This window comes from Stegostoma tigrinum, chromosome 12 (assembly GCF_030684315.1).
Source record: "Stegostoma tigrinum isolate sSteTig4 chromosome 12, sSteTig4.hap1, whole genome shotgun sequence".
Lineage (NCBI taxonomy): Eukaryota > Metazoa > Chordata > Chondrichthyes > Orectolobiformes > Stegostomatidae > Stegostoma > Stegostoma tigrinum.
Genome location: NC_081365.1, coordinates 42,617,568 through 42,642,437, shown reverse-complemented (window position 1 = coordinate 42,642,437; position 24,870 = coordinate 42,617,568). Strand labels below are relative to the sequence as shown.

The window sequence follows — 24,870 nt, the reverse complement described above, 5'->3', positions numbered from 1 at the left end:
CTTTTTTGCCTTTGATATCCCTTTGAGGTTTTCTGCTGTAAAATTAATGCAAAGTACCTGTGCAATTCCTCTGCTGTTTCTTCCCCATTTCTATTTCTCCAGCCTCATTTCCTAGTGGTCCAATGTCCAGTCTCGTGTCTCTTTTATATTACCAGCTATCATACCCATAGATTCCATCGTTTTCGACCTCGCTGATCTTTTTTCAGTCATTCTTTGCAGTTTTTTTAAAGGCTTTCCAATCCTCTGGTTTCTCATTAAACTTCATCATGTGGTACATTTTTTCTTTTGCTCTTATGTTATCCCTGACTTCCCTGTTGGCCATACTTGCTTTGTCCTCCCATGACTGTATTTCTTCTTCCTTGGGATGAATTTCTGGAGTACCTCCCTAGAAACTCCTGCCGTTGCTGCCTCATCATCTTCCCTGCTCGGCTCCCCTTCCAGTCAACTCTGGCTAGTTCCTCCCTTTTTATGTCTTTGTAGTTACCTGTATTCAATTGTAACTCAATTTCATCTGCTTCTAGCTTGTCCCTCTCGTTTTTATGGTCTCTGTCCCTTGGGGGTTACTTCACCTTAGGCTCCCTTGAATCTGCCATGTTACACATTACCAAATCCAGAATTGCCTATTCTCTAGTGGGCTGTACCACAAGCTGCTCCACAAAAACCAGCTGCTATCACACAAATTCCTTTTCTTGAGATCTGCTGCCAGCCTGATTTTCCAAGTCCATTTGTGTATTGAGGTCCTCCATGATTATTATAATAGGGACTTTCTTACATGCCTTTTCTGTCTCCTGATTTATTTTCTTCCCCAATCCTGACTACTGCTGGGAGGCCTGTACGCAGCTCCCATCAATTCTTTTTAACATTTGCGATCCTCTTTTACTTACTGATTTCATTTCTAATAAAACAACCCCAAACCCCTCTGCCCATCTGCTTGCCTTTTCGATAGGATCCTTGGATATTTAGTTCCCAGCCCTGTTCTCCTTGAAGCTATGTCTCTGTGATACTCGCAACATAATACAATTTCAGTTTGCATTGCAAGCTCATTTATCTTATTTTGGTATACAGCATATATTTAAGTAGAGCACCCTCCATTCTATGTTGGTTACTTCCCCCTCTCATAGTTATCTGCTCATCTGCTGTGCCCGAAGTTAGATTTGTGACACTTTCTGTACATTATCCTATTTCTTGTTCCAGAAACTTTTAATACCTCCTGAGCTCTGTCCTTTTTCCATAATTTTCCTACTGAACTTACTCCTCGGCTGTTCAGTTTAAAGCTCTAGTTCTGTGATTTGCCAGGACTCCGGTCCCAGCATTGTTCAGCTGGCACCTGTCCTATAAGAATAGTGCCGTCTTTCCCTAGTACTGGTGTCGCTATCCTATGAATTTGAACCCATTTCTCCCACACTAAACTTTGAGCCTTGCATTTACCTTTTCAATCTTGCTGACCCTGAGCCAGTTTGTTTGTGGACCAGGTAGTAATCCAGACATTATTACCTTTTAGTTTCTGCTTTTCAATTTAGCCCCTAACTGCTCATATTCTCTTAGCAGAACCTCTTCCCTCACTCTGCCTATATTGTTGGTACCTAACATCTTTTTAATTTCTCAATCTATCTGTTTCTTCCTTGAGCAAATTTGACCTTCCTTCTGTGGTAGAGAATCCCACCACATTGTGTTCACCAGCTTCTGAAGAAATTTCTCCTCTTCTCAGGCCAGAATAGCCAACTCCATTTTCTGAGATCATAAACTCTTGTTCAGGATCCTCCAGCCATGGGCGACATCTTGCATGCTGCATCTGGCCTGCTGACCTCCCAGCAGTATTTTATACGGTTCAAGGAGATCCTCCCTCATTTTCCTGAGATTTCAGGTCCATTTGACCTTGTCTGTCCTCATGACAAGGTTGCTGTTCTAGCTATCTGTCTGAACTTTTGCCGCATTCTGTCTAAAGTATATCTTCCCTTTGGTAAGGAGACCAAAACAGCACATACTTCTCCACCTATGGTCTCTCCAAGGCCATGTACAGCTGCAGTAAGATAATCTTGCTCCTATACTCAATCCCCTTACTGCAATGAAGACCAACATAACTTTTATCCTTTCTAATTCCTTGCTGCACCTGCATGATTTCAGTGACAAGTGTGCTAGGGCACAAAGGAGCTTTGTACAAATATTTCACAATCTGTCATTATTTATCTAGCACACTGCTTTTGTTTCTCTTAAAGTGGATAACTTCAGTCATGCATGACAAATAGTTTATTATGTCCATGCTGTCAACTTGTCGAAATTGCCTTGAACCCGTTTTACTTCCTGTTTGCCACTCTTTCTTTCCCACTTAGTTTTGTTTTGTCAGCAAATTTAAAACTATTGCATTTAATTCCTAAATCGGATCATTGCGTACCGAGAGTAACTGGAGCCCAAATGCTGATTCCTGCAGTATACCATTAGTCACAGCCTTGCACTCCCAAAAAGACCCATTTACTCTTAAGCTCTGATACTTGGTTAGGAGGGAGGCAATAATCTATGCCAGTGTATTACCCCCAATCCCATGTAGTTTCATTTTGCTTCATAACCAATGTGGAAATATCCAAGACGTTTTGATTGTTATGACTTTTGATTGTTCTCTGCTACCACAGTCATTTGACCTTGCTTCCACCTCACCCTGAATATTGTTTGTATGTCTTCTTGCTAACTTCACCCACTCCCCTGATTTTGCTGAATCATGGTCACCGAGTTATTAGTGGTATTTTTATGTAGTTTGTTAACTTAGCGGGCATAGAAAATTATTTGCTGTTATCCACCTTCCTTACTATTACCCCTGTGCAGATTTGATTGAGAAATCATTGTAAGATGGTCTTTGAAACCAGTTTCGCAGTCATGAAAGTATTTGCTTTTACTGTGAAAGTAGAAATACAGTATTGACTTCAGCCTTGCAGCCAGTTCCCACAAAGCTGATTTTCTTTTTTGTTTTCCAAATGACACTCAGCACTTTGTTAACGTCTGCGTTTCTTTTCTCCTGTAACTCCCACAAAACTCTTCTCATGTGAAATGTCTAACATTCCTCCACTCTCTAGACCCTTGCAGTATCTTCCTTAACGTTTTCTGTGGGTTGTGAATTTTATTAACACAAACGCATGACTAAAATTCTGTACATAAATCTGACATTGAACTAATGCAGAAACAAAAGAATCCGAAGAAAATTGCTTCAAAATGTAAATAGTTTGGATCAAAATTATTACTTATTGTGACACTTTGCTGAGGAAGCACATTGGAGATCAAGCCCTTCTATTTCTGGAATTGTCACAAAAGCTAAAGATTTTGTTCAAATTTATAAATCCCCTGTTTACCTATCTGGTAAACTCAAGTTAACAGAAAACATGGAGCAGGTTTCTCTACTTTACAAGAGTCACTTTTTATTACAAATAAATGGATTGTAATGGTAACTACGAACTTCTGACCTATAGTGTTGATAGTGCAAACACCACTGCCCCCTCCCCTCTCACTTGCCCCACTGCTTAAACAAAGCAACAGTGTAAATGTGACTTAAAATTAACTTAATTCTTTAAAATTGTGGCAGTTGCTTCCACAGTTCTTAGTAAAAGTCTTTTTTTTCCATCCAATTTGCAACCAAAAATAAAATACAAACACGGCCTTTACACAGCAGTTTAACATTTTGAAACAACCTTATTAGAAAATGGAAATTTTGAAATAAATAACTTGATTATTTCTGAAAGTAAACACCCACTCAGTCAAAAGAATGCCAATTCAAGGGGTAAACAAAATGTATACTGCATAAGAGAGGAGTGGATGATAACTGGACACTGATCAGCAATGTCTTCATCAATCATTGCTAATCACTTAACAATGAAGTAGTACTTCCCTCTCATGCAGCGTAAATGTTGATTTTTGCCTTGAATTGGTGGTATTGTGAATTGCCCCAGTGGGTTTGAGATGAAAATCTTCTTACAAAATGTCTTTTTCTCAGTAATACTGGGTTATTTCATTTGAATTCCACTAATATATAGTGTTTGCCCAGTGGTATTTTCTCTGACACTCCTCTTATTGTTCTCTACTAGAAATCCACTGGTATATTCAGAAATTTAACTATTCACAAGAAGTGCTTTTATAGTTTATTACAGCTTAAATGAGTTATGCTGTCATCTGTAGAAATTCTGTTAATTGAAGAACTGTTGTGGCTGTTGCATTTTCAGAAAATCCTTGGTATTGGTTATTTACTGTCAACTGAATATCATGCTAATTAACAGTATAATAAAATTTCTAAAAAGCAAAATACAATTGTTCATTTTGCGTGTGATTGAAAAAAGAAACAGTTTACAATGCTTACTTTTTTTTTCTCTCCCTTGCAGTTCAGTTCCATGTTGCTCACTTGTATGAAATCCAGGTAAGTGATTTTAAAAATGCATCTCTTTGGTCAATTTAGTTAGATTTAAGTGGTGGTAGCTATGGGGGAGGGGAGGAATGGGATGAGGTGGTGAGACTGGCTAATGGGTAAAAGGAAAAACAAAATGGAAGGATAGAGATACTGATTGTGGAGAGAGAAAGATATTTTAAGACTTGTCAATCTTTCAGGTTCACTCAGCTCTGATTTTGGAGTTGTGTGGATATCATTCCATTTCTCATCTCTTCTTGGACTTTTTTTCATAAATTTACAGAAATCAACTTTGGTTTGACACTTTATCTTGCCTCTCAAATTGAGCAGTATTTTGTCTCTAAAACAGTATGAAGTAGTTTGCCCACATTTCATAGATTTCATTAGATTATGGAAAATCAGAATTGAAGCAGATATAATTGTAATTTGTATTTATGATGAAAGTTGTAATATTTCATTTTCTTAAGATTGCACCTTGTTGATGCAGTATAGTAGAATTTTCTTGAGCTTTTTTTTGGCTAAACGGTTTAAGATATTGTTCAAGAAAATTAATGTGAATGTAATTTAGTCCCTGAGAATTTTTTGGTGTTATTTAAGCAAATTCATCTATAAAATTTAAATAATCGCTCAACGCAAGATTTATTTGCAAATTAAATAATATGGCTAGTATTTTGCTCTTGCTGGTGAAGTTTTCTAAGACTTTTGCAAAGCCATTTTCAGTAACTAAACAAATTGAATTCCATTTCAAGACATTAGTAACGGACTGGAATGTATTTGTCTAAATTAGTTAAATCAATTAGCAAATAATAACATTCTGCAATGTCTGGAAATTTAAATATCTGAAATAACTGGTCAGCTGGCAAAACTTAGATTTACACAAAATGTCATAAAAAGCTCACCCTTTTTAAAAATACAGTAGCATTAAAGTGACTGCAAATGCGAAAGTTATTAGTAAAAAATCAGTATTTGCCACGAAGTAATGTTCTTACAATACAGATTCTTCTCTCAAGCTTTTAAATGGATGTCTAATTGTAATTTGTAACCAAATTCACTTTTCTCTGTTCAGCATTGGTTGAAACTCCATTTTATCGTTAAATAACATTTACTGGCACCCGTGGGGAAATTTAGAGGGGCCATCATTCCACAGACAGTGCAACTTCATTGCATTTGCATATCTTCCTCATTACACTGTCTAAGTGCATAATGGTGCTACATCAGGCAATAAAGTCTGGAAATGAGTGCTAACTGGTACTCTACTTACTTCAACAGTCAAGTTTACAGAAGAAATAACATAATGGTTGTTTAAAACTAAATCAGCTGTTTTTGAAAATTTAGTTGCTCATTGCAGTTGCCAGAATTTTAGTTGAAATTTTCTCTTTTTACTCAGGTTATCTGTCAAGATAAAAGCTTACTTTTTGTGACTGCCTTTACCATGTGTTAGAAGATCACGCTTAATAAACAGTCAAAACAATCTTGAAAAAAAATTTGGCATACTTTATGTTCATGCCAACATGATAGTGTAATCACTTAAAGAAATCTGCTTAATTTTTCAAAACTGTTAATGTTTACATTTTTTGAACAGAATGGAAAGGAATAAGAATATGAAAAATAATTCTCAGTGAACATGTTTCGCATAAATAGACTTTATAGTTTCATGTATTGGATAAAGCAGTGTATCTGCATATGTATATTATGTTATGATCCCAACTGATGATATTATCAGACAAGTTGGATCTCAGTCAGGAATCTGATTGATATGTCATGTTTTGATTTGTTTTAGTGTGAACAAAGTAGTCTTCGGCAGAGCTGCTGATTTTACTTTAACAATGTGAGAGAAAGTTAGTAACAAAATAACTGACGATAAAATAGATCAATCCATCATGTTACAATACAAATTTTAAAAATTCTAATCACACAGTTTTAAAAAAAATTAAACCAAAAATAGTCCTTTGTAAATTGAATGGAAGCAACTCGTACTAGAGTCCTGTATCAGATACCTCAGTTTGAGTAATTTGTGAATGCAGTCTTTAGATTGGAACTGCAGATACCTTCTTCCTGGAGTAGTTATGCAACTTTTTAAATGCACTCCGCTTTAAACAATTACTTCGGGGTTTATCCGAACATTTACATTCTGGGATTAATACTCACTTTACTGAAAGGTGATCTAGATCATGATGCATCTTTCCATCCTTAGGAGCACTGATGTATACAGCTGTTCTACACCAAGCATCTCACAGGACTAGCCAAAATTTAACATTTCACCAAAATAATCTCACTCCTTTTAAATTATGGCTATTCCCTCATGCATTTTTAAAAACAAGTTCCATCAGGCTCTTGAGGCCTTGTTATTTACTTTGAATCACAAAACATTCTAAAAGGAGCAAAAGTCCATGCATTCGTTCTCTCTAATGCCAAGTCTCAAAAGCCATTTTTAAAAGAAATTGCCATAGCGACATAAATTCTTAGAAGTTAAGTATTTAAGACACACAAACCCACCAGTTACTGACTCAAAAACAAGAAACCCAAACTTGCAATAAATAATATTGAAACATACTCCCCCATTTTGTATCTTAATAATGGAAAATGCCAATCACTGTTTAAAAATGCAAAGTTAATTGAGTAATTAATTACAAATTGGAATTGACTGTAGGCAAAGTAATATTCAAAATACTGGTGCATGCTTGTTGGTTCTAGAAGACTATCTTTCTATTTTGCTTTTTGCGATTTTTCACCTCTTCCTCTTAAAAATTGCCTTCTTGCTATTGTGCATTTTTACACATGCCAATTGTTCTGTAATAGTTTAGTCGCCTAGTCAGTCTGTGTGAGCCTAGAACATGAATGGCAACAGACTTTCTGACCTCGAGGGAAAGCATCAAGTTTTGCCCAACATCTGTGGGAGTACTTACTCATAGAGCTATTTGGCTTGGAAGCAAACCCTTTGGTCCAACTCACCCACGAAAACCGGATATCTTAAATTAATTTCGCCCCATTTGCCAGCATTTGGCCCATATCCATCTAAATTCTCTCTAATCTTACACTGATTGAGATGCCTTTTAAATGTTATAATTACACCAGCCTCCACCACTTCCTCTAGCAGCTCATTCTATACACACACTACATGCTGTGTGAAAATTTCTAAATGATTGGTGGGTGGCAGATGTCATTCCTGTGTTCAAGAAAGGGAATAGGGATAATCCTGGGAATTACAGATCGGTCAGTCTTACTTCTGTGGTGCACAGATTATTGGAGAGGATCCTGAGAGACAGTATTTATGATTATTTGGAAAAGCACAGTTTGATTAGAAATAGTCAGCATGACTTTGTGAGGGGCATCTCATGCCTCATAAGCTTTATTGAATTCTTTGAGGATGTGACAAAACGCATAGAAGGCAGAGCAGCGGATGTGATGTATGTGGATTTTAGCAAGGCATTTGATAAGGTTCCACAGTAGGTTCATTGAGAAAGTAAGGAGGCCTGGGATTCAAAGAAATTTGACTGTCTGAATGCAAAACTGCCTGTCTAATTGGAGACAGAGGGTGGTAGTAGATGAAAAGTATTCAGTCTGGAGCTCTGTGACAAGTGGTGTTCCTTGGGGATCTTTTCTAGGACTTCTACACTTTGTGACCTTTATAAATGACTTGGATAAAGAAGCGGAAGGGTGGGTTAGTAAGTTTGCTGATGACATGAAGGTTGGTGGAGTTGTGGACAACATGGAGGGCTGTTGGTAGGTTGCAACAGGACATTGACAGGATGCAGAGCTGGCCAAAGAATTGGCTGATGGAATTCAACCCAGAAAAGTGTGAATTTGAATGCAGAATACAAGGTTAATGGCAACATTCTTGGCAGTTTGGAGGAATAGAGGGATCTTGGGGTCCACGTCCACAGATCCCACATAGTTGCTACCCAAGTTGATAGGATTGTAAAGAATGCCTATTTATGTTGGTTTTCATTGCCAGGGAAATTGAGTTTAAGAGCCATGAGGTAATGCTCTCTAAAACTCTGGTTAGACTGCACTTGGAATATTGTGTCCAGTTCTGGTCACCTCATTATAGGAAGGATGTGGATGCTTCTGAGCAAGTACAGAGGAGATTTCCCAGATGCTGCCTGGACTGGCAGGCAGGTCTTATGAGGACAGGTTGAGGGAGCTAGGGCTTTTTCCATTAGAGCAAAGTAGTATGAGAGGTGACTTGATAAAGGTGTACAAGATGATGAGCGTTGGCGATAGAGTGGATAGTTAGAGACTTTTCGTAAAGACTATTACGAGGGGACATAATTTTAAGGTGATTGGAGGAAGGTATAGGGGAGAAGTCAGAGGTAGGTTCTTTACAAAGAGTGGTGGGTGTGTGGAATGTGCTGCCGGCACTGGTGGTGGCGTCAGATACTTTAGGGACTTTTAAGCGACTCTTGGATAGGCATAGAGAGGATACTAAAATGTAGGATACGCAGAGTAGTTTGAGCTTAGTAGGACAGTAGTTCGGCACAACATCATGGGCCAGAGGGTCTGTACTGTTCTCTGTTCTAAAATGTTGCCCCTTAGGTCCCTTTTAAATTTTTCCCCTCTCACCTTAAAGCAATGCCCTCTAACTTTGGATTCACTTAAGCTGGGAAAAAGACCCATGGTTATTCACCCTAACCGTGCCCCTCATGATTTTATAAACCTTTTATTAACCATTTTAGCCTTCAGTACTCCAGGAAAAATAGCCTAAGCCTCTCGACCCTCTCTCTATAACTCTAACCCTCCAGCCCTGACAACACCCTTGTAAATCTTTTCCGAACCCTTTCAAATTTCTCAACATCCTTCCCAAAGCAGGGAGACCAATATCCTGTACAGCCACAACATGACCTCCCAACTCCTATGCTCAATGCACCGACCAGTAAAAGCAAGCATACCACATCATTTAATGAAATGTGAGGCTGGATGAGCACAGCAGGCCCAGCAGCATCTCGGGAGCACAAAAGCTGACGTTTCGGCCCTAGACTCTTCTTCAGAGCCTCTCTAATGAAGGGTCTAGGCCCGAAACGTCAGCTTTTGTGCTCCTGAGATGCTGCTTGGCCTGCTGTGTTCATCCAGCCTCACATTTCATTATCTTGGATTCTCCAGCATCTGCAGTTCCCATTATCACTCATACCACATCACTTCTTCACCATCCTGTCTATCTGGGACTCTATTTTCAAGATACTGTGGACCAAGCCTTCTGGTTGATTCCTGTTGCCCCCCTGCCCTAAGATTGATTCTAGCATTGTATTGTTGTCTTCCTTGGACACCTCACGTTGTCAGCTTCTGTTTATCGTTGACTTCAGGCTTGCTGCATTCCCCATTTTAAAATAGGGAAAGCGTGTGAGTTGTAGGGCTCAATGCTTTGGCTCTTTTATGCTGCAGTTCTAGATGACATGCAAGATTCATCTGTCATTGGTAAATAGCCATTGTTACCACAAAATCTCTCTCATTTCCCTCCATAAATGCTTTAATTGGCTTTCTGTCACTACAGCATGGTAACAAACAAATTCCCATCTAAAATATCAGCCTGAAGCTTTCACCAAACTTTTACCCCATAGATCCTAAAGGCTGGGACAGTTCCCTTCAAAAGGTGGAGGTGAAATATGTTATCCATTGGTGATTGGTGATTTGATCATTAATGAATGCTAGTTGTGTGAGATTCATTTAGAATGAATTAAAGGCGTGGAAACAAAGGACAGAGTTATTAGTTTATTGCAGACACCTGTTTATCCTCAAGGATGTGTTTAATTGGTGATTTATTCCTTCATCTTAAAATTGTAGGCAGTGCTATTGAGCTATCATTTTTATCTCCTTTTTCCTCCTTTTAGAAGATGTTACCTTTGGCATTACTCCATTCTGTTACTCCATTATACATCATCTTGGACAACAATAATGGACTTGCGTGTCTCTGAAATGTTTCTGTTTAGTAATCAATTAACTGATTGGAAGAAAAGCTTGACTATTGTGATCCCTTTTTACTTGGACAGGAGTTGTATGAATCTATTTTTATTTTATTTACTTGTTAACTAATGATTCCTCTCTTCAGCTACATACAGGATACAGCAGCTTCTAAATATGTTGTGAAATCCTGTTTTGGCCATAAGAGCCCCTCCCCTTATTCCATGTTTTCTGTTGGACCTGGTTTTCTAGTCTCTGCAGTTGTCATTTACATGGTCTCCGTGACAGCATTGAGAAAGCATCTTTCATTCCTGTTTGTGTGGTTCCTGTTCCAAGAAAAAAAGGCTGTAAAGGCTTTAGGTGCCAAGACCTTTTTAGGGTTGTTTTAATTAAAACTTGCTTTAGACAGTTTCTCTCTTCTCCCCCACCCCTGAACTGTAGAGAAAGTATCGTGCTGCAAAGGAAGCCTATGAACAACTTTTGCAAACAGAGAATCTTTCTGCACAAGTGAAAGCAAATATACTGCAGCAGCTCGGTAAGTGTCCCAACTGCTTTTGTTTTCGACTCCCATTTGTATTTCCAAATTATTGAAATGAATTTCTGCAGTCTTCCCAACAGTAAGGTGATGTTGAAACTCAGTTTTATATGTTGGCAATAATGTATACCTCAGTCTAATGCAAATAATTGGAACTAATTTGAATTGAAGTTGAAAATATTTTGCATGTGATTTATTGTAATATACTTTTGTCATGCAGTTTTGTTATTAATGTTTTGAAGTTTTTTGTTGGCTAGTGGCCCTGCTTGTTATATTCTTGGTTGCCTGTGTAGTTCTGCTGGAATTTCTACTTTCGGGGTTAAGGATGTGAACCAGGAAATAATATCTTAAAATTAATATAGTGTTGAGTTATAGTGTAATGTATTTGCCTCTTCTCAGAGAGCTAGGTAGTCAGAACCATTTTATAACCGTTTCCTTGGGCCTCTATATGACTGTCCTGTTCCAGCAACCTTGCTAACAATGAAGTGATATATAACCTGATTTAGCACATCTACACCTCTCAGTTACATATCATTTAGGAGGAAGAAAATAAATTGTTGACTTTTTAAGCACTTAAACTTGCCTTGATTCTAGTGTTTTTGGATATAAACAATAGTTAACTGCACAACAGAATTCAAGCTTGATAGTTTGAAAAATTTGACGTCTGAAAAGTATATGTGCACATGTATTAAATGTCCTTTGCTTGCTGTGACAATCCTTTACAAGATATTATATGATTCAGATAATGTTTGTAATGAGTACCTACTGTTATATTTTGGACAACTTGCTTTTACAGCATCTTAATGTTTGGAATTCCTAGTTCATTTTAAGTTTGTCCATATATTTTCTAAATTTAATTTGCTGTTCAGTGTTAGTACGATTACTGGATGAATATTCTGTAACGAGATAATTTTAAAAGTTTTTCTGTTCTGAGAGCACAGGTGCATGCCATTCATGCTAAAAGAATAATATCTGTATGCATCCATTTATTAAGTATTAAGGACGTGGTCAACATTTTATAGGATGGATGGTGATATAGTGGCACTAACATTGGTCCCAGCACCCTCATTCTGGGGCAATTTGGTTTTGTTTTAATATGCTGTGTTCTCTGGTATATTTTCTGTATTTGGCCTTCTGTGCCATGTATGATCAGGAGCCAGTAAATCACTTGTGAAAAATAAACAGTCTAGAATATGGCCCCACAAATATCTGTCTTGTGATAATTGGATTAAATATCCAAATTTCCTTGGCGTGTGTATTAGACAAATGATTTTAATATAATTTACATAGTAAGTAGTAATTCACATTGGCATGTACTTTCAAATCTCAAGTAAATTCTGCTGTAAAAAGTGTTGCAAGACTCCCTTTGGGCACAAGCTGTGGATTAATTGCAGTTTCTATTAGCTGGGAACTCATCACACCAAAGTGGTGTCCTGTAATAAATCTATTCACATTGCTTTTGAGCTGTTTTGTTGCCCATCACTGCCAAGTTGCTATGGCAATTCCATTGTTGACTTCTAACCACAGGTGCCTAAAATGCTGGCTTCTTATTGAAGCAGTATTTTCCAACGGGACTTGGGAAGCATTTTATGTCTGTTGCTGTCTCTGTTCTCTACCCTTGGTGTTTTTATGTCTAATTCACAAGTTGGGCTATGTTAAAAATGATTACTTTATTCATTCAAGCACTTTTTAAAGATACAGTCTAAAAATCTTACAAACCTCAACACTGTAGCACTATATAACAAGATGCAGTTCATTTTCATTCATTATGTCTTAATGATAGGGCAAAGGATTAGAAAAGGAAAACAAAAGTAAACTGTACAGCCCATTGCAGATGGACTAAATTTCCATATTGATATTATTCTGTGTAAGCAATTCAGGTCTGTTTATGTAATAGTAAATAATTTTCGATCTTGTCTTCATGGACCTTTTTGCCTTTTACGTTACTTAAGGTTCTGGCTCTGTTGAAAACCTGTAACCACAAATCAAATCCTGGCAGTGAAGTGCATCTTTTCCATACCATGAATGCTTCCTCTCTCTCAGCTGTAATGAGAAACTTAGCAATAGTCTGAATTCTTTTTCAGCTTAGGAAGTGACACCATTTACAATCTGCATTATTTTGTTAAAATTTAATACCCAAAAGCTTCTGAAGTTTATGGATTATACAATTTGAAAGCACGAAGCAACTAGCAAATTTTCATCACTGGTTTCTCATTGGTGATATTGTGTTGATGTGATCCATATGCAGTACAAAGCATATGAATTTCCTGCTCATACTGTTGATTAGGATAAATAACTATCTTGGCTTATGAGGAGACACTGAGTAGATTGGGATTATATTCATTGGAATTCAGAAGATTGAGGGGGGGTCTTATAGAAACATAAAATTATGAAGGGAATAGGTAAGATAGAAGTAGAGAGGGTGTTCCCACTGACAGGTGAAGCTAGGACGAGAGGGCGTAGCCTCAAGATTAGAGAATCATTAGAGAGCATACAGAACAACAAAAATAATGCAAAGAACTGCAGATGCTGAAGATCCGAATCAAAATCTGGAATTGCTTGTGAAACTCAGTCTGGCAACATCTGTGAAGAGAAAGAGGAATTGACATTTTGACCCTTCAGAACTGATGAACAGCTTACCAGTTCAGGATAGTGCTAAGCTCTCCACTGCTAGTTAAGTGAGAGTCATCTTACCTTTATCTCTTAAGGCAGGAAAGTGTGAAGGTTCTCAGCCTGAGTGACAGACAGTCATTCAGATTTCAAGGAGTATACAGTGTCATTAGTTACTTGGTCTTGATGACAGCAGGCATGATAGTGCTGTCCAAAAGTCTGCCTCGACCGTTGTAACCATTCTGTGAGTCTGTTTGGTGTCTTTGAATACTGGAGATCACTCTGATTCAGATAATTGATACTTTGCTTCCCTGGAGAGTTAAAGTAGCTTCAAACCTGTTAATGTGGAACCACTTTAACATCACACAGATGTTGCTAGTATCTCTCTCTCTCACTCTCTTTTCTGTCTCTTTCACAAACTGTCTGTCTCGCACGTGTGCGCTTGGTGTGCCTGTCATCCTCTTTAGAATCTTTGTCAGTATTTTTTCCACTGTTATTGCCCATCATTTGATTTGGTGATGACATTTAGTCAAGCTGTGAATTTCTACCATGAGCCTTCATGTGACTTAGCAGACAAAATTTGGACTGTTTCAACTTTTGACACATGGTGCAGAATATCTCGTCAGGTAGACAGCCTGGAAAGCGCAATTAGTTTCCTTTTCTTTTTTCCCTTTTAGTTTCCTCTGCTTCAATATTATGACGTCGTGAATCAAAATGTGAAGCAGGTTAATAGTGTTACATATGATTTGTAAGACCGTTTGTTTTTGGTCTGTGTCTTTAAAGTAAAATGAAGTGGTCATGTGACCTGTTCTGCAGTGTTCCAGACAGCAAGCGAAGGTGGTTTGAGGGTTTAAAAATTAAGAGGCCTACATCGTTTTGTTTGGAAAATGGTGCAAAGTATTTACCTGGAGAGACAATGGCAGCAGCATGTATATTAATACTGGAACTAAGAGTTTATAAAAGTCCCTTGAGACCATAACAAAATTGAACAAGAATAAGCTTTCCTGCCCCTCGGCCTGCTTGGCCATTCAGTGGGATTGCGACTGTTCCAGTATTCTTGATAGCCACTTTCTTGCCCTTCTCCCCCCTAATCCTTGAATCCACTACTAATCAAAGATCTTTATATTTCAGCCATAGCTCCCTGTGCTATGGAATTCTAAAGGCACTCAACTGTCTAAGAGAAGAAATTCCTCCTTATCTCAGTGTTAAATTTGGCACCCTTTTATCCTGAAACTGTGCCCTCTGGTCGTCCAGTCTCCCATAAAGGGAAACGTTTTGTTAGCATTTATCCATTTAAGTCCCTTAAGAATCCTGTATGTTTCAATGTGATCACTTGTGTTTTTCTAAACTCAAGTAAGTAGAGTCCCAATATGCTTACTCTTCACTCTTTTTACTCATGAGACAATCCCCTTGTATCAGGGATCATCCTCGTGAACCTTCTCAGAAGTGCTTCCAATGAAATGAATTATCACGGATTACACGAAGATCCAGAACTGGCTCTAAGATAGAAGTCAGGGTTGTGGTGGAGGACTGTTTTTCAGACTGGAGGCCTGTGAACCATGATATGCTGCAAGGATCAGTGCAGAACCCACTGCTTTTCATCATTTATATAAATGATTTGGATGCGAACTTAGTGGGTATGGTTAGTAAGTTTGCAGATGACACCAAAATTGGAGGTGTAGTGAACAATGAAGGAGGTTACCTCTCTGAGTACAGTGGGATCTTGTTCAGATGGCTCAATGGGCCGAAGACTGGCAGATGGAGTTTCAATTAGATGAATGTGAGGTGCTGCATTTTTGAAAGTCACGTCAGGGCAGGACTTAGACACTGGATGGTATGGTCCTGAGGAGTTTTGCTGAATAAAGAGAACTTGGAGTGTAGGTTCATAGTTCCTTGAAAGTGGAGTTGCAGGTAGATAGGATAGTAAAGGCAGCGTTTGGTATGTTTGCCTTAATTGGTCAGTGATTATAGGAGTTGGGAGGCCATGTTGCGACTGTATGGGATATTGTTTCGGCTACTTTTGGAGCGTTGCATGTAATTCTGATCTGCCTGCTATAGGAAGGATGTTGTGAAATTTGAAAGGCTTCAGAAAAGATTTACAAGGATGTTGCCAGGATTGGAGGGTTTGAGCTATGGGCAGAGGCTGAATAGGATGGGGTATTTTCCCTGGAGCGTCAAAAGCTGAAGGCTGACCTTATAGAAGAAGTTTATAAAATCATGAGTAACATTGATAGGGTGAATAGCCACGGTCTGTTTCCCCAGGATATAGGAATTCAAAACTGGAGGGCGTAAGTGTAAGTGAGGAGGGAAAGATTTAAAAGGGACCCATCGCAGTGGTGTGTCTCTCTGGAGCACACTGCCAGGGGAAGTGGTGGACGCTGGTACAGTTACAACATTTAAAAGACATCTGGATGTGTAGATGAATAGGAAGGGTTTAGAAGGGCATGGGCCAAATGCTGGCAGATGCGACTAGATTTATATAAGATATCTGGTCAGCATGGACAAGTTGGGGTAAAGGGTCTGTTTCCATGCTGTATACCTCTATGACTGTTTAATGATTTCAACTACCCTCAATACTCAAGGTGTGGTCTTACCCGCACTCTACAGTTGCAGCAGCACTACTTTAATGTTACGCTTCAGCCCCCTCGGAATCAGAGCAAATATGCTTTTCGCCTTTCTGATTACCTGCTATAGCTGTGTTCAGGTGCAAGTACTGCTAAGTTGTTTTGTATTGAAGATTTGTGCAGTTTATCTCCATTTAAATAATATGCCGTTCTCTTTTTCTCCCTTTCAAAATGAACAACTTTCACTTTTTTACAATAAACTTTATTTGGAAACTTTTTAATCTATTTACTTAACCTAATGATACTTCTCTGCAAACGATTGTGTTCTCTTCGCAACTTGTCTTTCCATCGATTTTTGTATCATCTGCAAATTTGACTACAGTATCATCGCTTCCTTCCTCTGAGCTATTGATATACATTATAAACGGTTGGAGCTGCAACAGTCCGGAACTCCATTGGTTAGATGCCACCAAGCTGGAAAGAAACCCCTTATCCAACTCACTGGTTCCTGCCCAATATCCCATTCTGTCTATGCCAGTATACTACCTCTAATAGCATGGGCTGCTAACTTATAACTGAACCTTGTTGTGGTGTATCTCATTGAATGCCTTCTGGAAGTCGAAATACAATACATCAAGTGATTCCACTGAATCCTGTCTGAGATTTCCACGAAAACTTTCTGATAAGTTAGTCTGACACAATTTCCCTTTCATGAAATCATGCTAGCTCTGCTTGATTGGATTTTGGTTTTCCAAATATGCTGCTATTACTTCCTTAATGATCGGCTGTAACATGTTCTAACAATAGATGCCAGCCTAAAAGGCCTATAGTTACCGGCTTTTTGACTCCCTTTTTGAAAGGGGGTGTCATATTGGCTTTATTCCAATTCTCTGGCACTTCTCCAGAATCCAAGGATTTTTGGACATTAACTGCAGAGATGGTGGTCGCACTGGTTGTAACATCTTGTAGGATTCTATGATGCAAATCATCAGGATCGGGGACAACTTCTGCCCCAGCTCCATTTAGTTTATCGAATATTATTTCTCTAGTGATTTTTTTTAAAATTACTCATTCACGGGAAGAGGGCATTGCTAGCTAGGTCAATATTTACTGCCCATCACTAATTGCTCAGAGGACAGTTAGGGTCGACGACATTCCTGTCAGTTTGGAGTCATATGTAGGCCAGACCAGGTAAGGATGGCCGTTTCCTTCTCTAAAGGACATTAGTGAACCAGATGGTTTTCCCGACAATTGGCAGTGGATTCATGGTCATCATTAGATGCTTAATTCCAAATATTTATTGAATACAAATTCCACAATGGTGAGATTCAAACCCGGGTCTGCAGGACATTATCTGGGTCTGCAGAACATTATGTGAGTCTCTTGAGTTAATAGTCCAGTGATAATACCATTAGGGCAATCCTTTCCGCCAGTGGTGGTTGTGACCTTGTGTTATTCTTTTGGGCAATGAGGGTTACTTTCTCTTGTCATGAAATTTGAGCAGATATGTTGTCCATAAATTAAGTGGTTTGCATCCAAAATAGAACATCTAGAAGGTAGTTCCATATTATGGGTCATTTATCTAAGCAAAAACTATTCATCTCGCTCAAAGAAAGCCTAAAACTTGCAGTGGTAACACTCAGCATATCAAAAGAGATTTGCAGTGTACCATTGCATGTTACACCATTAATGGGGATCCAATCCTAGAAGTGTAAACAATGTACATAAAGTTTATTGTATCTTCCTGTCGATTATCTTAAACGTATGTTAGACTAATAGAACAACTGCAGAGGAAATTTCGGAGTATGGATTGATCTCTGGTCTAAATAACAATCTGAAGAGATCTCACTGCTCTATGACAACCATCAAAGGAAATTTGTCATAACTTGCTAAAGTTAAAATCTTCATTACACTACACTAGGAACAAAAAATGGTTATTGGCAAATGAAGCTGGATGAAATCGTTACCTTTCAATTATTTTTTGGACACATTGAAAACTGTAGATAGTTGCTTTTGGCATTTTGGCATTTCCACACCTCCAGAAGAGTATCAACACAGCTGAGATAATTGCTGGTCTTCCACTAGAGTTACAGCTAAAGTGAATGGTTTGCTGGTTTATGGATGTGGAGCAGCAATGGAAGAAGCCATTGCTGAATGTGATTAAAATCTAATAGGCTCAACCTAGCAGTCATAAGTGATGAACCTGAAGTTGAACCAGGAAAACTGCAAATAAAAGATGCTTGAATTCAAGAACATTGGTCATGTACTGACAGCAAAAGGTAAGAGCTTCAGTATCAATGCAGCAACCAACAGATAGAGGAGCATTGCAGTGATTTGTTTGATTTGCTTTCTGTTTAGCAAATCTTCCCGATTTTTGACATCGTAAGAGTGAACTGTACTGGCAATTCACGACCAAGCTTTGGTAATACTGAGGCACAGAACAAGAAGCGGCATTCATTAAAACTGCAACTCATGATGCCAGCACCAATGCCAGAATACTATGTTGCATTTGCATACAGGGTATTAATACAAATGGGACAACACTCTGTTTGGATCAAGAGAGTGCATGTTAGCTTAATATGTTTGCTGTTGAACATTTTCATCAATACAAACTTGGAAGTGATAAAGTGCCAGCCAAGTCTGATCATTGGTTATTTCAAAGCATTTTACTTAAGCCACTTGTCTCCCCTCCATGGCATCTACAATTACTGTTACTTCACTTGTAGAGGTGCCACCTGGAAGTGACACTCGGGCAAGGGAAACAGCAGTGTGTTAGCAATGTTGTTGACATACCATTGAGAACAGCTCCTAGAAGGAAAGGACAGAATGCCAAGACAAGGCGCCATATCTTCCAGATTCAATGAATAGCAGCAGACTGAAATTCTCTGAAAGTCATCAACCAAGTAGTGACCATGAATTTAACAGACAAGTGTCTCGCTCATGTCAAGCAAACTACCAAACAAGATGCAACCCTCCAAGTGTTGTAAGTGATAGTGATGAAATGATGGCGAAAAGCCTTGAGTACACTTGGTAGTCACAAGAATGTAGTACACATATATAGTTGTGTTGACAATCCAAGATGGCATGCTGCACAAGAAAATAAGAGTCACAATCCTGAAGATGTTAAGAATAAAGATACTAAAGCCAGTCCATGCAAGCCATAGAACTGAGTTAAGTCTGAGGGAGGCAAGAGATATGCTCTACTGGCCAACTGTTGCCGTGATTGTATGCAGTAGAAGTGAATGACCAGGTAGATATACCTGTGTAACTGCACTTGCATGCGTCCAACTGGAGGCAGGCAGCTGATCAAGATGTGATCTTGCCATCTGTGCGAGCTACAGATTAGCCATCATTCCCAGCGGTCCACAGCGCACCACCAACAGAAATGAAGTAGATTTAATAACAGATATAGTGGATACCAGGAGCATGACATAACCAAGGGAAAGAACATCAAACAGATGAACAAAATGACAATGCATACATGAATATATTAAGAGACTACATATGCAGAAACTAATGAGAATAACAAACTGCTAATGCATGCAAACCATTATCGAATTCGAAATTCAATTTTTTTTTGTTACTGTGTTTCAGTTATGTCTCAATTATTGTCATTTTTGATACAAATGTGCTTCCTATCCTGCTGTTGTCATGTCATGTCCTCTAGTACCAGGTATTGGCTGGAATATTAATCTTGAAGCAATTTCAATAAGGACTGTAACTGGGTGGGGGGGGACGGCAAAGAGCAAGACCGAAGAATTTATCATCCATGTAGCCCTGAAGATCATCCTAGATTTTCAGATACTGAAATGAATATGAAGACTCATGTGGAGATTGCCAAGATCGGTACCATATTTGAGGTTGTCATAGGCTGTTAAATACTCAGTGCTTCAGGTAGAGTCATCTAACTTAAAGCAAGTTATGTTACAGCTTTTTTTTTGAGAATCCAAAACGTGAATTGCCATCAAATGTATCATTAGTTGCATTAATGAATATAAATGAGCTTGTTAGGGTGGCATGGTGACTCAGTGGTGCACAGGATAAGTGGATTGTCCATGAAAAATGCGGGGTTGTGGGGATAGGGTAGAGGGATGGGTTTGGGTGGTGTGCTGTTCAGAGGGTTGGTGTGGTCTTCATGGGCCAAATGGCCTGCTTCACACTGTAGGGATTTGAGGAGGTTTCAGTGAATCTGCCTGATACAGTAGCAAATTGCATTTATATGAACGTAGAAGTCTTGGATATAAAATTTTGTGGAAGTAGTAATAACCTGAAAATCATTACCAAATGGTTGAAATGAAAACACAATGACTTCAAAAGGAAATTGCGTGGTAACCTCTGCTGAACTCTGGATGTTAAGTGGGGTTAAGGGCAAGCCAGCAAAGATTCAGTGGGCCAAATGGCCTCCATATGCTGTAAATGATTTTATGGCACTACAACATGGGTAAAATCCAGATTTGTTGAGAAATGCATTTTGACGCCTAGCCTCGGAGATATTAGGGTGCAGGATCAAGATCTTGGTGTCTTGCAAGCATTACATAATGTAGTGGATAAAAATCAAAATGACCTAGTTTCCAGCCTGTTTATGAATGCTGTGAGGCACAAGGTAAAATTATAAACACCAAATTTTATGTGTGCTTTCCCATATGATATTCTGTAAAAGTTACAGTACTCATGAATTGGAATTTAGTATGGTTTATGTTTAGTCACTGGAGATCTAAATACCTGATATACATGTGAAAACGGAAAGAATCACCTCATAATCCCTGATGTTCTAACTATTTTCAGACTATTTGGACTCTCATTTTGTGGACTAAAGTCTTTTTTTTACAAGTCTAGAGAAGCATCTGTTGCAAATTTACATCTATTATAGATGACGTTTTGTGTCCAATGACCTCAGTTGCCCTCGTAAGCAATCTGAGCTTAGCTGATTGACTTGTTACCCAAATGTGATCCTAAGTAATATGGCGTATAACAGCCCATTCTCCTTGTACAAATTTCTGAGACCTGTATGTCCAGCATTTTGTTTTGTTTCATGCCTCCTGCTTCCAAAGCTTTTGCCTTTATGTTGTTGCTATTGTCCCTTCATGGTCCTGTAATTGTTTGAAAGGTAGGTCAAATTGACATTGCGTAAAGGATAAAGTCTGCATAAAAACTGTCACTTTCCTTTATTTGGTAATAAAAGACAAGGAAGTGACCAGTGATAATCACTTAATTCAATCTGAATCTTTGTAAGTGGTACAAAATAAAACATGTTGACATCTAGATGTTCTCTTGTGATGAAATGTGTTTTATTTGTGCTGTTGCGTTTCTTACCATTTCAACTCCCTGGGAGCTGTGGCCGGTCTGTCTAACAAACCAAATTGCTCTCAGATCTGTCTTCAAAAAAATAACTCACTGTGGTGAGGCGGTGGCCTAGTAGTATTATAACTGGACCATTAATCCAGAGACCCAGATGGTGTTCTGGGGACCCAGGTTAGAATCCAGCCACAGCAGATGGTAGAATTCAAATTCAATAAAATATCTGGAATTAAGAATCTCCTGATGACAGTGAATCCAATGACGGTTGTGAGAAAGACCCATCTGGTTCACTAATGTTCCTTAGAGCAGAAAACTGCCGTCCTTACCTGGTTTGGCCTACATGTGACTCCAGACCCATAGCAATGTGGTTGACTCTCAACTGCCCTCTAGGCAATTAGGGATGGGCAATAAATGCTGCTTGACCAGTGACACCCTCATCCTGCGAATGAATAAAGAAAAAAAAAATCTCAGCCCCTCTTTTAAATTGTGGCCTGCTATATATTTAATCACACACCTGTCCCGGACAGCCAAAGTGGTGGCCTGGTGTTATCACTAAATCGCACCTTATTTATGTGCAGTTAATTCTCTGACAGGTTTTCATTCTTTAAGCGTCTTACTCTATTCCAGCCCCTCACCTCTCATTTAAAATCCTTGTTCTCGACTTTTCGATCGTTGGCTAATCCAGCATTTCTTCCTCATTCCTAATTACCTGAGAGATAATGGTGAGCAATCTTTGAGTTGTAGAAATCCCCACACAGTGTTGGGATGGGAATTCCAAGTTTGGCCCAACAGGGCTAGAACAGGGAAGTTGTTGAAATTTGGATGGAAGGTGGTGATCCTCCCATGCATCTGCTGCCCTGTACTTCTAGGTGGTGGAGATTGCCGCTTTGAAAGTTGCTGTCAAGAATCTGGGTGAGTTGTTGCAGTGTATCTCATAGATGGTATGTACTGCTGCCACTGAGTGTCAGAGGTAAAAGGAGTGAATTTTAAAGTTAGATGGGTGCCAGTCAAGCAGCTTTGCCTTATAGGATGTCAGTTTTTTCTTGTTGCTGGCAGGCAGGTGAAGAATATTCCATCATATTCCTGGCTTATTCTTTATGGGTAGTGGGCAGGCATCATAGAGATACGAGCGAATTACTGGCCAGAATTCCAAGCCTCTCCTGCTCTTGAAGCCACGGTGTTTTGGCTGATACAGTTTAGTTTCTGGTTGTTGATGTTAAGCTAGGGAGGAGGTTGGATTCTGTGATGGTAATCCCTTGAAAATCAAGTAAAGGTAATTAGATTCTGTTTTCCTGGAGGTGGCCATTGCCTGAACCTGGATCTTGACCAGACCTTGCTGTATACAGACAAGGACTGCAGCAGTATCTATTGCGTCATTAACAATGATGAGCGTTGTGCAATCATTAATGAACACTCCTGTATCTGACCTTGTGACAGAGTGAGGGTCACTAGAGCAGCTGAAGATAGTTGGACCAAAATCATGATTCAAGCAACTCTTGCAATGCTGTCTATAGGCTATTAGGTGTGACTCGAACAAGCAGAGAGTTTGCCTCCTAATTTTCATTGACTAGTTTTGCTAGAGCTGTTGGTAGCCATACTATCAAATGCTGCCTTAATGTTAAGAACAGTCACATTGCACTCGCTTCTGGATTTAGCTCTTGTCCATGTTTAAAACAAGGCTATAATGAGGGCAGGAGCCAAATGGCTGTGGTGGAAATCATTGAAGCAGATTGTGCTGTCGTGGCACTTTCAAACCAGCTGTTGACAGCTCCTTCCATTCCATCTTTTTTCTGACAGTGGAATCAAAACTGATAGGATGGTAATTAATCAAAGATAACAGCTACCTAGAATACACCTCCTCCCACCCACCCTCCTGCAAAAATTCCATCCCCTATTCCCAATTCCTCCGCCTCCGCCGCATCTGCTCCCACGACAAGACATTCCACTCCCGCACATCCCAGATGTCCAAATTCTTCAAGGACCGCAACTTTCCCCCCACAGCGATCGAGAACGCCCTCGAGCGCGTCTCCCGTATTTCCCGCAACACGTCTCTCACACCCCGCCCCCGCCACAACCGCCCAAAGAGGATCCCCCTTGTTCTCACACACCACCCCACCAACCTCCGGATACAACGCATCATCCTCTGACACTTCCGCCATCTACAATCTGACCCCACCACCCAAGACATTTTTCCATCCCCATCCCTGTCTGCTTTCCAGAGAGACCACTCTCTCCGTGACTCCCTTGTTCGCTCCACACTGCCCTCCAACCCCACCACACCCGGCATCTTCCCCTGCAACGCAGGAAATGCTACACTTGCCCCCACACCTCCCCCTTCACCCCTATCCCAGGCCCCAAGATGACATTCCACATTAAGCAGAGGTTCACCTGCACATCTGCCAATGTGGTATACTGCATCCACTGTACCCGGTGTGGCTCTCTCTACATTGGGGAAACCAAGCGGAGGCTTGGAGACCGCTTTGCAGAACACCTCCGCTCAGTTCGCAACAAACTACTGCACCTCCCAGTCGCAAACCATTTCCACTCCCCCTCCCATTCTTTAGATGACATGTCCATCATGGGCCTCATGCAGTGCAATGATGCCACCCAAAGGTTGCAGGAACAGCAACTCATATTCTGCCTGGGAACCCTGCAGCCTAATGGTATCAATGTGGACTTCACCAGTTTCAAAATCTCCCCTTCCCCAACTACATCCCTAAACCAGCCCAGTTCGTCCCCTCCCCCCACCGCACCACACAACCAGCCCAGCTCCTCCACTCCACCCACTGCATCCCAAAACCAGTCCAACCTGTCTCCGCCTCCCTAACCTGTTCTTCATCTCACCCATCCCTTCCTCCCACCCCAAGTCGCACCCCCATCTACCTACTAACCTCATCCCACCTCCTTGACCTGTCCGTCTTCCCTGGACTGACCTATCCCCTCCCTACCTCCCCACCTATACTCTCTCCACCTATCTTCTTTTCTCTCCATCTTCGGTCCGCCTCCCCCTCTCTCCCTATATATTCCAGAACCCTCACCCCCATCCCCCTCTCTGATGAAGGGTCTAGGCCCGAAACGTCAGCTTTTGTGCTCCAGAGATGCTGCTTGGCCTGCTGTGTTCATCCACCCTCACATTTTGTTGTCTTGGTAATTAATCAAGTTGGATTTGTCCTGCATTTGTTGTACAGGGCCTATTCAGGCAATGTTTTCATGTTGAGAGTGGATGCCAGTGTTGTAGCCGTACTGGAACAGCTTGATTAAGGGTGCAACTGGCCCTAGAGCACACATCCTCCTTACAATTGCTGGAATGTTGTTTGTGTTCCATAACCTTTTCTGTATTTAGAATCTTCAGCCCTTTTTTCACATTTGAGTGAATTGAATTGGTTGAAGACAAACAGCTATGATTCTTCTATGTATCTCATCAAGAAGCAAGAAGTAGCATGCACTCGGCACCTCTGGCTGAACATGGCAGAAGCCTTATCTTTTTCCCCGTTTTCTGCTGCCTCATCGTTGGTATTTGTAGAGCCTTCATCTCCTATGTAGAGTTAAGAACAAAGAACAGGAACAGGCCCTACGGCCCTCCAAGC

At 39.9% G+C, this 24,870-nt stretch overlaps 1 protein-coding gene across 3 annotated transcripts in view; it reads left to right on the top strand.

Annotated features, from left to right (window-relative positions):
* The window catches only part of kdm6a (lysine (K)-specific demethylase 6A), a 221,999-nt gene that overhangs the window by 122,504 nt on the left and 74,625 nt on the right, over positions 1 to 24,870 (top strand). For all 3 annotated transcript variants that reach the window (XM_048540308.1, XM_048540307.1, XM_048540309.2), the window contains exons 8-9: positions 4,359 to 4,393; positions 10,718 to 10,811. In XM_048540308.1, coding sequence (XP_048396265.1) covers positions 4,359 to 4,393; positions 10,718 to 10,811 — 129 coding nt within the window. The remainder of the gene's footprint in view (positions 1 to 4,358; positions 4,394 to 10,717; positions 10,812 to 24,870) is intronic.